The 14,653-nt window shown below is 42.5% G+C and overlaps 1 protein-coding gene across 7 annotated transcripts in view; it reads right to left on the bottom strand.

Annotated features, from left to right (window-relative positions):
• The window catches only part of LOC143776520 (teneurin-2-like), a 3,926,626-nt gene that overhangs the window by 2,945,741 nt on the left and 966,232 nt on the right, over window positions 1-14,653 (bottom strand). For 4 of the 7 annotated variants that reach the window (XM_077265978.1, XM_077265979.1, XM_077265982.1 and 1 more), the window contains one exon: window positions 9,244-9,354. The exons of the other annotated variants lie outside the window; for them this stretch is intronic. In XM_077265978.1, the coding sequence (XP_077122093.1) occupies window positions 9,244-9,354 (111 nt within the window). The remainder of the gene's footprint in view (window positions 1-9,243; window positions 9,355-14,653) is intronic. 7 annotated transcript variants of the gene reach the window in all.

The following is a 14,653-nucleotide window of genomic DNA, read 5'->3' as shown; positions in this document are numbered from 1 at the left end:
CTTATTATGGCGTTGTCTGCACTAACCAGCCATGTGCATTCCTCAAAACACTGAAGGACTTGACACAGGTCTTGTAGCTTTGACCACTGCACACCTGACAACTCCATGTCTGCCATCCAACTGCCTGCCCGTGTATGTGTATCCTCCCACAAAAACATAACAGCACACCTCTGTTCGCACAGTCTCTGAAGCATGTGCAGTGTGGAGTTCCACCTTGTTGAAATGTCGATGATTAGGCGATGCTGGGGAAGGTTCAAAGACCGCTGATAGTTCTGCATACGGCTGGAGTGTACGGGCGAACGGCGGATATGCGAGCAAAGTCTGCGCACTTTGAGGAGCAGGTCAGGTAACCCCGGGTAACTTTTCAGGAAGCACTGCACCACCAGGTTTAAGGTGTGAGCCAGGCAAGGAATGTGTTTCAGTTGGGAAAGGGCTATGGCAGCCATGAAATTCCTTCCGTTATCACTCACAACCTTGCCTGCCTCAAGATGTACAGTGCCCAGCCATGACTGAGTTTCATTCTGCAAGAACTCGGACAGAACTTCCGCGGTGTGTCTGTTGTCGCCCAAACACTTCATTGCCAATACAGCCTGCTGACGCTTGCCACTAGCTGTCCCATAAAGGCACACCTGGTGTGCAACAGTGGCAGCTGCGGATGGAGTGGATGTGCGACTGCGGTGTGTGGATGAGCTCTCACTTCTGCATGAGGAGGAGGAAGAGGAGGAGGGGGGGCGAACGCCTACAGCCAACTCTTTCCTTGACCGTGGACTAGGCAAAACTGTCCCAATATTGCTGTCCCCTGTGGACCCTGCATCCACCACATTCACCCAGTGTGCCATGATGGACACGTAACGTCCCTGGCCATGCCTACTGGTCCATGCATCTGTTGTCAGGTGCACCTTTGTAGTCACAGACTGCCTGAGTGCATGGACGATGCGGTCTTTAACATGCTGTTGGAGGGCTGGGATGGCTTTTCTAGAAAAGAAGTGCCGACTGGGTAGCTCGTAGCGTGGTACAGCGTAGTCCATCAGCGCTTTGAAAGCTTCGCTTTCAACTAACCGGTAGGGCATCATCTCTAATGAGATTAGTCTAGCAATGTGGGCGTTCAAACCCTGTGTACGCGGATGCGAGGATGAGTACTTCCTTTTCCTAACAAGAGTCTCATGTAGGGTGAGCTGGACTGGAGAGCTGGAGATCGTGGAACTAGCGGTGGTGCCGGTGGACATGGGTGAGTGAGAGAGGGTTGGAGATGGTATTCTTGCCGGTGCCCTACATGCAGTGTTTCCTACTGCAAACCTGGTGATTCCCTGACTGCTTTGGCCTGGCGACAAAAGCTGCACAGATACTGCCGGTGGTGCGGGAAATGGTGGGTTTACAGTGAGGGAAGGGATGTAGCGTTGCTGACTAGCTTCATTGGCCGAGGGTGCTGCAACCTTTAGGGACATTTGGTAGTTATTCCAGGCTTGCAAATGCATGGTGGATAAATGTCTATGCATGCAACTTGTATTTAGACTTTTAAGATTCTGACCTCTGCTTAAGGTAGTTGAACATTTTTGACAGATGACTTTGCGCTGATCATTTGGATGTTGTTTAAAAAAATGCCAGACTGCACTCTTTCTACTATCGGATAACTTTTCAGGCATTGCAGACTGAGCTTCTTTAACCGGATGGCCACGCTGTCCTCCAACAGGTTTTGGTTTTGCCACGCGTTTTTGGCCAGATACGGGCACGGTAGATGGAACCTGTTGTGATGTTGATGCCTGCTGCGGCTCCTCCTCCTCCGCTTCTGAACTACTGCCGCCTGCACCCTGTTCCCCCAATGGCTGCCAATCGGGGTCAACAACTGGGTCATCTATGACCTCCTCTTCTATGTCGTGTGCAACTTCGTCTGTGTCACCGTGTAAGCCGGTGGTATAGCGTTCGTGACGGGGCACCATAGTCTCCGCTGGGTTTGATTCTGCCTCAGTACACTGCGAGGGCAATGTTCTGGTCTGAGTCAAAGGAACAGCATAGTAATCTGGCTGTGGCTGTGCATCTGTGCACTCCATGTCCGATTCAACTTCTAATGGGCATGGCCTGTTAACTGTTTCACTGTCTAACCCAGGAACGGTATGTGTAAAGAGCTCCATGGAGTAACCTGTTGTGTCGACTGACGCATCCTTCACTGTTGTTTTTAGTGAAGGACACAAGGAAGCGACTTGTTCCTGACCGGGAGCATCCACTGACGATGCACTGCTCTGACATTTGGCACTTTCCGAGGAGGAGGCGAAAGAGTTAGAGGCAGAGTCAGCAATGAAAGCCAATACTTGTTCCTCCTGCTCCGGCTTCAAAAGTGGTTTTCCTACTCCCAGAAAAGAGAGCGTTCGAGGCCTTGTGTAGCCAGACAACGAACCTGGCTCAACAACTCGAGACTTAGGTGCTGTACTGCTTTTACCACGACCACCTGATGCTCCACCACCACTACCATCATTACCAGCTGACAATGACCGCCCACGGCCATGACCTCTTCCACTAGACTTCCTCATTGTTTGCAAAACGTAACCAAAGTAACGCTATTTGTTACTGTAAAACAACTTATAAGGTGAACTCAAAATTCTGTAGGATTTATATATACCTTTATAGGTGCCTGACTGAAAGGAAAATACACACTAGGCTTTCTCTGCCCCAATAATTTGAGACATATGGCACACACAGGAGCAGCACTCAAGCAGACTTGCCAATATTTATCTCCCAGTAATTATTTTTTTTTTTAAAAGGGAGCATTTACCCCCCCCCAAAAAAAAAGGCCCAGTATTACACAGTGTTTTCGGTGCCACACAATGACAGACAGATGCCACACACAGCAATGACACAGAGGCAGACTTGCCAATATTTATCTCCCACCAATTTTTTTTTTGGAAAAGGGAGAATGTACCCCAAAAAAAAAAAAATGGCCAAGTATTACACAGTGTTTTCAGTGCCACACAATGACAGACAGATGCCACACACAGCAATGGCACGGAGGCAGACTTGCCAATATTTATCTCCCACTAATTTTTTTTGGGGAAAAGGGAGAATTTAGCAAAAAAAAAAAAAGGGCCAAGTATTACACAGTGTTTTCGGTGCCACACAATGACAGACAGATGCCACACAGCAATGGCACGGAGGCAGACTTGCCAATATTTATCTCCCACTAATTTTTTTTTTGGAAAAGGGAGAATGTACCCCCCCCCCAAAAAAAATGGCCAAGTATTACACAGTGTTTTCGGTGCCACACAATGACAGACAGATGCCACACACAGCAATGGCACGGAGGCAGACTTGCCAATATTTATCTCCCACTAATTTTTTTTTTGGAAAAGGGAGAATTTAGCCAAAAAAAAAAAAAAGGGCCAAGTATTACACAGTGTTTTCGGTGCCACACAATGACAGACAGATACCACACACAGCAATGGCACGGAGGCAGACTTGCCAATATTTATCTCCCACTAATTTTTTTTTTGGAAAAGGGAGAATTTAGCAAAAAAAAAAAGGGCCAGGTATTACACAGTGTTTTCGGTGCCACACAATGACAGACAGATGCCACACACAGCAATGGCATGGAGGCAGACTTGCCAATATTTATCTCCCACTAATTTTTTTTTGGAAAAGGGAGAATGTACCCAAAAAAAAAAAAAATGGGCAAGTATCACACAGTGTTTTCGGTGCCACACAATGACAGACAGATGCCACACACAGCAATGGCATGGAGGCAGACTTGCCAATATTTATCTCCCACTAATTTTTTTTTTGGAAAAGGGAGAATTTAGCAAAAAAAAAAAAAGGGCCAAGTATTACACAGTGTTTTCAGTGCCACACAATGACAGACAGATACCACACACAGCAATGGCACGGAGGCAGACTTGCCAATATTCATCTCCCACTAATTTTGGTTCTGGAAAAGGGAGAATGTACCCCCCCCAAAAAAAAATGGTCAAGTAATACACAGTGTTTTCGGTGCCACACAATGACAGACAGATGCCACACACAGCAATGGCACGGAGGCAGACTTGCCAATATTTATCTCCCACTAATTTTTTTTTTGGAAAAGGGAGAATTTAGCAAAAAAAAAAAGGGCCAGGTATTACACAGTGTTTTCGGTGCCACACAATGACAGACAGATGCCACACACAGCAATGGCACGGAGGCAGACTTGCCAATATTTATCTCCCACTAATTTTTTTTTTGGAAAAGGGAGAATGTACCCAAAAAAAAAAAATGGCCAAGTATTACACAGTGTTTTCGGTGCCACACAATGACAGACAGATGCCACACACAGCAATGGCACGGAGGCAGACTTGCCAATATTTATCTCCCACTATTTTTTTTTTTGGAAAAGGGAGAATGTACCCGAAAAAAAAAAAAATGGCCAAGTATTACACAGTGTATTCGGTGCCACACAATGACAGACAGATGCCACACACAGCAATGGCACGGAGGCAGACTTGCCAATATTTATCTCCCACTAATTTTTTTTTTGGAAAAGGGAGAATGTACCCCCCCCCAAAAAAAATGGCCAAGTATTACACAGTGTTTTCGGTGCCACACAATGACAGACAGATGCCACACACAGCAATGGCACGGAGGCAGACTTGCCAATATTTATCTCCCACTAATTTTTTTTTTGGAAAAGGGAGAATGTACCCGAAAAAAAAAAAAATGGCCAAGTATTACACAGTGTTTTCGGTGCCACACAATGACAGACAGATGCCACACACAGCAATGGCACGGAGGCAGACTTGCCAATATTTATCTCCCACTAATTTTTTTTTGGGAAAAGGGAGAATTTAGCAAAAAAAAAAAAAGGGCCAAGTATTACACAGTGTTTTCGGTGGCACACAATGAGAGACAGATACCACACAGAGCAATGGCACGGAGGCAGACTTGCCAATATTTATCTCCCACTATTTTTTTTTTTTGGAAAAGGGAGAATGTACCCCCCCCAAAAAAAAATGGCCAAGTATTACACAGTGTTTTCGGTGCCACACAATGACAGACAGATGCCACACACAGCAATGGCATGGAGGCAGACTTGCCAATATTTATCTCCCACTAATTTTTTTTTTGGAAAAGGGAGAATGTACCCCCCCCCAAAAAAAAATGGCCAAGTATTACACAGTGTTTTCGGTGCCACACAATGACAGACAGATGCCACACACAGCAATGGCACGGAGGCAGACTTGCCAATATTTATCTCCCACTAATTTTTTTTTTGGAAAAGGGAGAATGTACCCCCCCCCAAAAATGGCCAAGTATTACACAGTGTTTTCGGTGGCACACAATGAGAGACAGATACCACACACAGCAATGGCACGGAGGCAGACTTGCCAATATTTATCTCCCTGCAGTTATCTCAGAAAAGTATGGCAGGCAGCTATAAAAAGGACTGCTGCACACAAAAGTGTGGACAAACACACAAGATAGCTGTGCAGAAAGGAAGGAAAAACAGGATTTGTGATTTGAAAAAAGCAGTTGGTTTGCACAGCGGCGTACACACAGGCACAGCAACGCAGCTATCAGGGTCAGGGAGCCTTCTAGGGCAGCCCAATGAGCTACAGCGCTGAGGAAAAATGTAGCTTCCACTGTCCCTGCAATCAAAAGGTGGTGTTGGACAGTGGAAATCGCTACAGCACAAGCGATTTGTAGCTTTATGTACCCTGCCTATCACTATCCCTGCTTCTGAAGAAGCTGCAGCAACCTCTCCCTACGCTCAGATCAGCAGCAGTAAGATGGCGTCGGCGGGAACGCCCCTTTATAGCCCCTGTGACGCCGCAGAAAGCAAGCCAATCACTGCAATGCCCTTCTCTAAGATGGTGGGGACTGAGATCTATGTCATCACGCTGCCCACACTCTGCGTCCACCTTCATTGCCTGAGAAATGGCGCTTTTAGCGCCCACACAGGGATCGGCTCGGTTTCATGAGACGTCGACTTTGCCAAAAGTCGGCGACTTATGAAAATGAACAATCCATTTCGCTGAACCCTATGGAGCACCCCATGGGCAAACAGCGATCTATGTATAATGCTCCTTCACAGAAGCAGCCCAATGGGAGGACACTATTCGGAGGCACAGGTAGTAACCGGAACGCCCCCTCAATGTCTGTTTTGGCCATTAGGGTGCCCCTTACCAACTTCTTGACCCGCCTGATTGCCTCGTCAAAGGAGGTACAGTACATAGTACTGTACTTGTTCCGCGTCGATGTTGTCGTTTACTGACCTGTCCCTTGGATATGACAAATGGTGGATTAGTCTGAATGTGTTGGGTTCATTTTTTGACACAACTCCCAATGGGGGTACCACTACGTCTTCTAAGGAAAGTGTTCTGAATGGACCCGCCGCCATTCTACCTAAAGATATTTATTTTTTTATTTTTTTTGTCAAGACGTCTGGGTGTTGGTAGAGTGAGTTTAGATTTTTACTTCAGCCTTTCTTGATTTTAGAAGGGCATGACATGCCTATATCTGTGTCTCCTCCTCCTTTTACTCCTCCACCTCTTTTCTTTTCGAATGACTATATGTAGTTGTGACTTTTTCATGTGTTTGTTGTGTCTTCTGAGCAGTTTGTCAGCTTTTGGACACCTTTTAAGGTGTTTTCTATGTGTTTTCCATGTGTTTGTATGTGTTTGTGTTTGCCTGCCATTGGTTTCAATGGGGTTCGACGGTGTTCGTCGAATGTTCGACAAACAGTTCATCGAACACGTCCCTGTTCGATGAACCGAACCGAACCCGAACACTAGGGAGGTGGCTCATCTCTACTTATATATGAAGAGGTCAAGGGACATTGATTAGTGACATTTTTTTTTGCCAACAAAAATCTTCTTTGTAAAAGATGTGAATAAATTCTCCATAACTCGCAGAATCCACCTGCCGTGGAGCACACATTTTAAACAACTCTCTGAAAATTACATAAAAATAAAAATCATCACAGAAAAAAGGCTGTATTCACAAAAACAGTCACACAGATACGTGTAGTACATAATGATTGCATGAAGCTCATCAGTGACACCAATACTATGAGATCAGGCAGGCTACCCACATAATAAGCACGGTGTGTAAGAGGTTACATTTCACCTTTATTTTTCTGGTTACTTAGTGTTACTTAAACATGTTATAGCAGTATTAGATGAGAACTGTTAAGGTACCGTTACACTAAATGACTTACCAAGGATCACGACCAGCGATACGACCTGGCCGTGATCGTTGGTAAGTCGTTGTGTGGTCGTTGGGGAGCTGTCACACAAACAGCTCTCTCCAGCGACCAACGATCAGGGGAACGACTTCGGCATCATTGAAACTGTCTTCAACGATGCCGAAGTCCCCCTGCAGCACCCGGGTAACCAGGGTAAACATCGGGTCACTAAGTGCAGGGCCGCGCTTAGTAACCCAATATTTACCCTGGTTACCATTGTAAAAGTAAAAAAAAAAACAGTACATACTCACATTCTGATGTCACCGCTGTGCTCTGCTTTACGGCCGGCGCTGACACAGTCAGTGCAGGAAGCTCTGGGCAGCAGCAGCGCGTAACCCTGTGGACGCCGGGGGACGTGACAGACATCAGAATGTGAGTATGTACTGTTTTTTTTTTTTACTTTTACAATGGTAACCAGGGTAAATATTGGGTTACTAATAGTGTTGAGCGATACCGTCCGATACTTGAAAGTATCGGTATCGGAAAGTATCGGCCGATACCGGCAAAGTATCGGATCCAATCCGATACCGATACCCGATACCAATACAAGTCAATGGGACTCAAGTATCGGACGGTATTCCTGATGGTTCCCAGGGTCTGAAGGAGAGGAAACTCTCCTTCAGGCCCTGGGATCCATATTAATGTGTAAAAGAAAGAATTAAAATAAAAAATATTGCTATACTCACCTCTCCGACGCAGCCTGGACCTCAGCGAGGGAACCGGCAGCGTTGTTTGCTTAAAATTCGCGCTTTTCCTTCCTTACGTGAAGTCCCGGCTTGTGATTGGTCGCGTGCCGCCCATGTGGCCGCGACGCGACCAATCACAGCAAGCCGTGACGTAATTTTAGGTCCTTCAGGATTTTAACATTACGTTCTGGCTTGTGATTGGTCGCGTCGCGGTCACATGGGCGACGCGACCAATCACAAGCCAGAAAGTAATTTTAAAATCCTGAAGGACCTAAAATTACGTCACGGCTTGCTGTGATTGGTCGCGTCGCGGCCACATGGGCGACGCGACCAATCACAAGCCGGGACGTCACGGGAGGCAGGACACGCGCGCATTTTAAAATGCGCGCGTGTCCAGCCTCCCGTGACGTCACGGCTTGTGATTGGTCGCGTCGCCCATGTGACCGCGACGCGACCAATCACAAGCCAGAACGTAATTTTAAAATCCTGAAGGACCTAAAATTACGTCACGGCTTGCTGTGATTGGTCATGTCGCGGCCACATGGGCAGCACGCGACCAATCACAAGCCGGGACTTCACGTAAGGAAGGAAAAGCGCGAATTTTAAGCAAACAACGCTGCCGGTTCCCTCGCTGAGGTCCAGGCTGCGTCGAAGAGGTGAGTATAGCAATATTTTTTTATTTTAATTCTCTCTTTTACACATTTTTACATTAATGTTGTTTCGATACCGATACCCGATACCACAAAAGTATCGGATCTCGGTATCGGAATTCCGATACCCGCAAGTATCGGCCGATACCCGATACTTGCGGTATCGGAATGCTCAACACTAGTTACTAAGCGCGGCCCTGCGCTTAGTAACCCGATATTTACCCTGGTTACCAGTGAACACATCGCTGGATCGGCGTCACACACGCCGATCCAGCGATGACAGCGGGTGATCATCGATGAAATAAAGTTCTGGACTTCTAGCTCCGACCAGCGATATCACAGCGGGATCCAGATCGCTGCTGCGTGTCAAACACAACGAGATCGCTATCCAGGACGCTGCAACGTCACGGATCGTCGTCGTTCTCGCTGCAAAGTCGCTTAGTGTGAAGGTACCTTTAGATGAGTACAAGATGTTATCTCAAATTTTGCGCCCCCAACACCATTTTGCATTCATGGTTGCTGTTGACATTTTATGCAAACAGTTTGAGTAAAAAGCAGGTCTGCATTGAACAGCACTGCATGTGACAATAATGATTGTATTATCCTTTAGTGTACACACAATATAATACAAACTGAACAGAAATTGTGTTTTCTTTTCAGTTATCATTTTTTTATTCTGACTACATTCATACAACACATTTACCTCCTAGAAATCTTTGTTTTTTGTCTCCCTCCCTCAGCAGTGTAGATGCCTCAGTTTGGAGGTAGAGTATATATGTTTCTCCATCTCCCTCTCTTTGTCCTTCTGCGAGTTCTGTTATAAAAAGAAATAAAAAAAAATAAAAACTCAAATAATTCTCTTCTTATTCTAATTCTTATTGCTCTCATGTTTTAAGTGCAGATAGCTTTAAAAAAATCCTGTCATATTGTACATTCAGTCCAATCTATGGACCGCACGGTCTAGAAAAGAAGGTGAGGAGAATGATATTATCGGTTTGTTGGAAAAGAATCAGTATAACTTGTTTTCATTCATTGACATCCTTGGATTATATATATTTATATAAATGTTTAGTTTGTCTGATTTTTCTCTTCATAGGTATATTTTTGAGCAAAATGTAAATTGTTCATTTATTCTATAAACTTCTGACAACATGTTTTTGAATTTCCAAGCAATAAATTTTGTATTTTATTTCTGACAAAGAAAAATGGTCAAAATTAAAAAAAACAAACAAAAAAAAACAGTGCTTTCAGACCTCAAATGATGCAAAGAAAATACGTTCATAATCATTTAGAAACAACAATACTAAAGTTTTAACTTTGGAAGAGTTCAGAAATCAATATTTCATGGAATAACCACAGCTTTCATGCATCTTGGCATGCTTACCACCAGTCTTCCACACTGCTTCTGGTGCAAAAATTTAGGCAGTTCTTTGTCTGAAGGCTTGTGACTATCCATCATCCTCTTGATTATATTCCAGAGGTTTTCACTGGGGTTCAGGTCTGGAGATTGGGCTGCCCTTGACAGGGTTTTGATGTGGTGGTCTCTTAATTTTTGCTACAGTTGTATATATATTTATACATATTAGTCCATATAAATCTTTACAGAACACATTCAGAGATCTGATACAACAAAAAGGCCCCCCAATAATATTATTCAGGGCACAGAATGTTTGGTTCAAAACATATAACTTTTATTTATCATTCATGAATAAAACTTCCTTTTTTTAAAAGACATCCATAATACAAAAATGTGCAAGTACCTCCAATCCAAGAAAACAACTGGTTATATGTGCTTAATCACTTATCCTGACATACATGTTTATATGCTGACAGCTAATTCAATGCATAACTTGTTTTATATTAGATTATTTAATAACAAATGCTATGCAGGATCTAAATATATCTGAATAGATCTTTGCAAGGAGAATATAGCAGTTTTAATTTTAAATTTCTAAAGTGCCAATGTGCATAACTAAGTGTCTATGTGCATAGATTTGCCGAGAACTAACTGTAATAATTTTTATGTGCGATAGAATGGTAAGTATAACGCTAATTTCTACACTTCAGAATGGTGTGTCTCTCAAACCTGGGCGCCCCCAGAAGAAGAACATATCGAAACGCGCGTAGGGTCCCTGGTCTTGTGTGTGCTTGGCAAGGTAATATGCTTTGATAGTCATACATATATAGTTACTGTTCCTTGTTCTAATGGTGCATGTGCTGATTATGAGGGGATTTTGTACCCAGGTTTGAGAGACACACATATAACCAGTTGTTTTCTTGGATTGGAGGTACTTGCACATTTTTGTATTATGGATGTCTTTTAAAAAAATGAAGTTTTATTCATGAATGATAAATAAACTTTATATGTCTTGAACCAAACATTCTGTGCCCTGAATAATATTCTTGGGGGGCCTTTTTGTTGTATCAGTTGTATATATATATATATATATATATATATATATATATATATATATATATATATATATATATATGTATATATATATATATATAAATATGTATATGTATATACAGTATATATATATATATATATATATATATATACATATATGTATATATATATATATATATATATATATATATATATATATATATATATATATATAGTACAGACCAAAAGTTTGGACACACCTTCTCATTTAAAGATTTTTCTGTATTTTCATGACTATGAAAATTGTACATTCAGACTGAAGGCATCAAAACTATGAATTAACACATGTGGAATTATATACTTAACAAAAGAGTGTGAAACAACTGAAATTATGTCTTATATTCTAGGCTCTTCAAAGTAGCCACCTTTTGCTTTGATGACTGCTTTGCACACTCTTGGCATTCTCTTGATGAGCTGCAAGAGGTAGTCACCGGGAATGGTCTTCCAACAATCTTGAAGGAGTTCCCAGAGATGCTTAGCACTTGTTGGCCCTTTTGCCTTCACTCTGCAGTCCAGCTCACCCCAAACCATCTCGATTGGGTTCAGGTCTGGTGACTGTGTAGGCCAGGTCATCTGGCGTAGCACCCCATCACTCTGCTTCTTAGTCAAATAGCCCTTACACAGCCTGGAGGTGTGTTTGGGGTCATTGTCCTGTTGAAAAATAAATGATTGTCCAACTTAATGCAAACTGGATGGAATAGCATGCCGCTGCAAGATGCTGTGGTAGCCATGCTGGTTCAGTATGCCTTCAATTTTGAATAAATCCCCAACAATGTAACCAGCAAAGCACCCCCACACCATCACACCTCCTCCTCCATGCTTCACGGTGGGAACCAGGCATGTAGAGTCCATCCATTCACCTTTTCTGCGTCACACAAAGCCCTTATGGTTGGAACCAAAGATCTCAAATTTGGACTCATCAGACCAAAGCACAGATTTCCACTGGTCTAATGTCCATTCCTTGTGTTCTTTAGCCCAAACAAGTCTCTTCTGCTTGTTGCCTGTCCTTAGCAGTGGTTTCCTAGCAGATATTTTACCATGAAGGCCTGCTGCACAAAGTCTCCTCGTAACAGTTGTTGTAGAGATGTGTCTGCTGCTAGAACTCTGCGTGGCATTGACCTGGTCTCTAATCTGAGCTGCTGTTAACCTCCGATTTCTGAGGCTGGTGACTCGGATAAACTTATCCTCAGAAGCAGAGGTGACTCTTGGTCTTCCTTTACTGGGGCGGTCCTCATGTGAGCCAGTTTCTTTGTAGCATTTGATGGTTTTTGCCACTGCACTTGGGACACTTTCAAAGTTTGCCCAATTTTTTTGACTGACTGACCTTCATTTCTTAAAGTAATGATGGCCACTCGTTTTTCTTTACTTAGCTGCTTTTTTAATAATACAAATTCTAACAGTCTATTCAGTAGGACTATCAGCTGTGTATCCACCAGACTTCTGCACAACACAACTGATGGTCCCAACCCCATTATAAGGCAAGAAATCCCACTTATTAAACCTGACAGGGCACACCTGTTAAGTGAAAACCATTCCCGATGACTACCTCTTGAAGCTCATCATGAGAATGCCAAGAGTGTATAAAGCAGTCATCAAAGCAAAAGGTGGCTACTTTGAAGAACCTAGAATATAAGACGTAATTTCAGTTGTTTCACTTTTTTTGTTAAGTATATAATTCCACATGTGTCAATTCATAGTTCTGATGCCTTTAATGTGAATGTACAATTTTCATAGTCATGAAAATACAGAACAATCTTTAAATGAGGTGTGTCCAAACTTTTGGTCTGTACTGTATATATATATATATATATATATATATATATATATATATATATATATATATATATACATATATATATATGTATGTATGTATGTATATATATATATATATATATATATATATATATATATATATATATATATGCAGTGGGCAGTCCTACTTGTGATTGACATTGACATCTATCACTGTATGAGCAGTCATATAGGGAGGACCGTCAATCATTGAGTAGGACCGCCTGCTGGACTCATATATACAAACACCAAGGATTTCAATGAATAAGATGCAAGTTTTATTGAAACTGTTCCCACAAAAATATAGATTAATTCGACCATCTTTTCCTACTCTATAACATATTGCCTACAAATCAGATTCCATTTCCAACAAGTTTCCTTTCAAATTCCTATGGTACTGATGCTAGTTGTAGTTGTATTCTCTGGTCAGCCATAACCTGTGAGGCATCTGGGTATTATTATAAAAGTCCCTTTTTTGCCACAAAAACAGCTCAAAACAAATAGGCAAGAGCTCTATAAGACCCAGTGTCCAGTGGTAAAAGACACTAAGATTATTTTGGTCCTGCAAGTTGTTAACACCTTGAACTCTTTCTTCAGTGACCAATTTTTGCTGAAAGATTCCACAGCCATTAGAGCCTGTGGCTGCAATGAAGGGCTGGACATGTTAGTATTGCTTTGGCTGCTGGCCTCCCTCTTAAGTGTATAAAATGAGTTTCATTTTTCATACATAACTTGTTGGCCATGATGTTCCTGTTCTTTCTAGTAAGTAATACCTAAAACAATCGCTTCTTATCAGCACAGCTGCTCTTCCTACCACATGCCATTTGAAGACTGTAATGAATATGCAAAGCTTGTACAAATAATCGGAGAATAATGCTAATATTGAGGAATCATTCACAATTGCATAGTTAGCGCTTTACCTTTTTAATAGTGGTGAAATGTTATTATATGTTACTCAGCACCTTTGTGTTCTGTGATTAGTTCTGAACATCATTTACATTAATAGACACAATACATTTGTAGACCAGAAAGAAAACCATTCTGCTCTCTTGTGTACAATATTAACTGGGAAGTAAACCAGGTTTTTTTTTAAATAAGAAAATCCCATAACAGGTTGTATGTGTTAAAGTAACCTCATGCGAGCCAAAGACACAAGGTTTCTTAGCAGAATGTTGTCCAGAACAACACACTGCCTTTATTGTCTTGTCTGCTTCCCGCCCTGATGCTATTTCTCCCCCAGGTAAGCATGCCCATTTACTTGGCCATGATTCATCAGACCTGGTCATCTTTTCCTATTGCTCTGTTAGTTCCGAATATTCACATGCTAAATTTAGGTGCATTTGGTGGTAGACAGGCTGCAATGCAATATGTATTCTGACACCTTTCTTTGCAACCTTCTTGTACAGTACTCCTTCTCTAAAATCAGACCATACTTGCCAGTATTCAACAATCCTGCCCATGCACGTCAATCATTGGGCATCCATTTGCCGACATTGGTTTCATTTTTTTTAGGGGGGTGTGGACAGGTACTAATCTCTGCTGAGAAGAAACACACCACAAAACTTGCCATTTTTGTGAACCCTGAGTCCAGCAGTTTGCCTTACAACTACCATTTTTCTTCTCTCAAAACAAGCTTCAATGACCCACTTTTCACTATCTGTGAGATATCCCACATAATACAATGTTATATTTTGGACGTAAGTCGTCCTTGACCAAAAATCCAATTACTCCAATCTACTATATAAATGTCTAAGGGTCACTTCCGTCTTTCTGTCTGTCCTTGTGTCCCTCTGTCTTTCTTTCTTTCTGTCTGTCACAGATATTCATTGGTCATGGCCTCTGTCTGTCATGGAAATCCAAGTCGCTGATTGGT

This window comes from Ranitomeya variabilis, chromosome 5 (assembly GCF_051348905.1).
Source record: "Ranitomeya variabilis isolate aRanVar5 chromosome 5, aRanVar5.hap1, whole genome shotgun sequence".
Taxonomy (NCBI): Eukaryota; Metazoa; Chordata; class Amphibia; order Anura; family Dendrobatidae; genus Ranitomeya; species Ranitomeya variabilis.
Note: the sequence above shows the minus strand (reverse complement) of the source record. Positions and strands in the feature narration are given on the sequence as shown.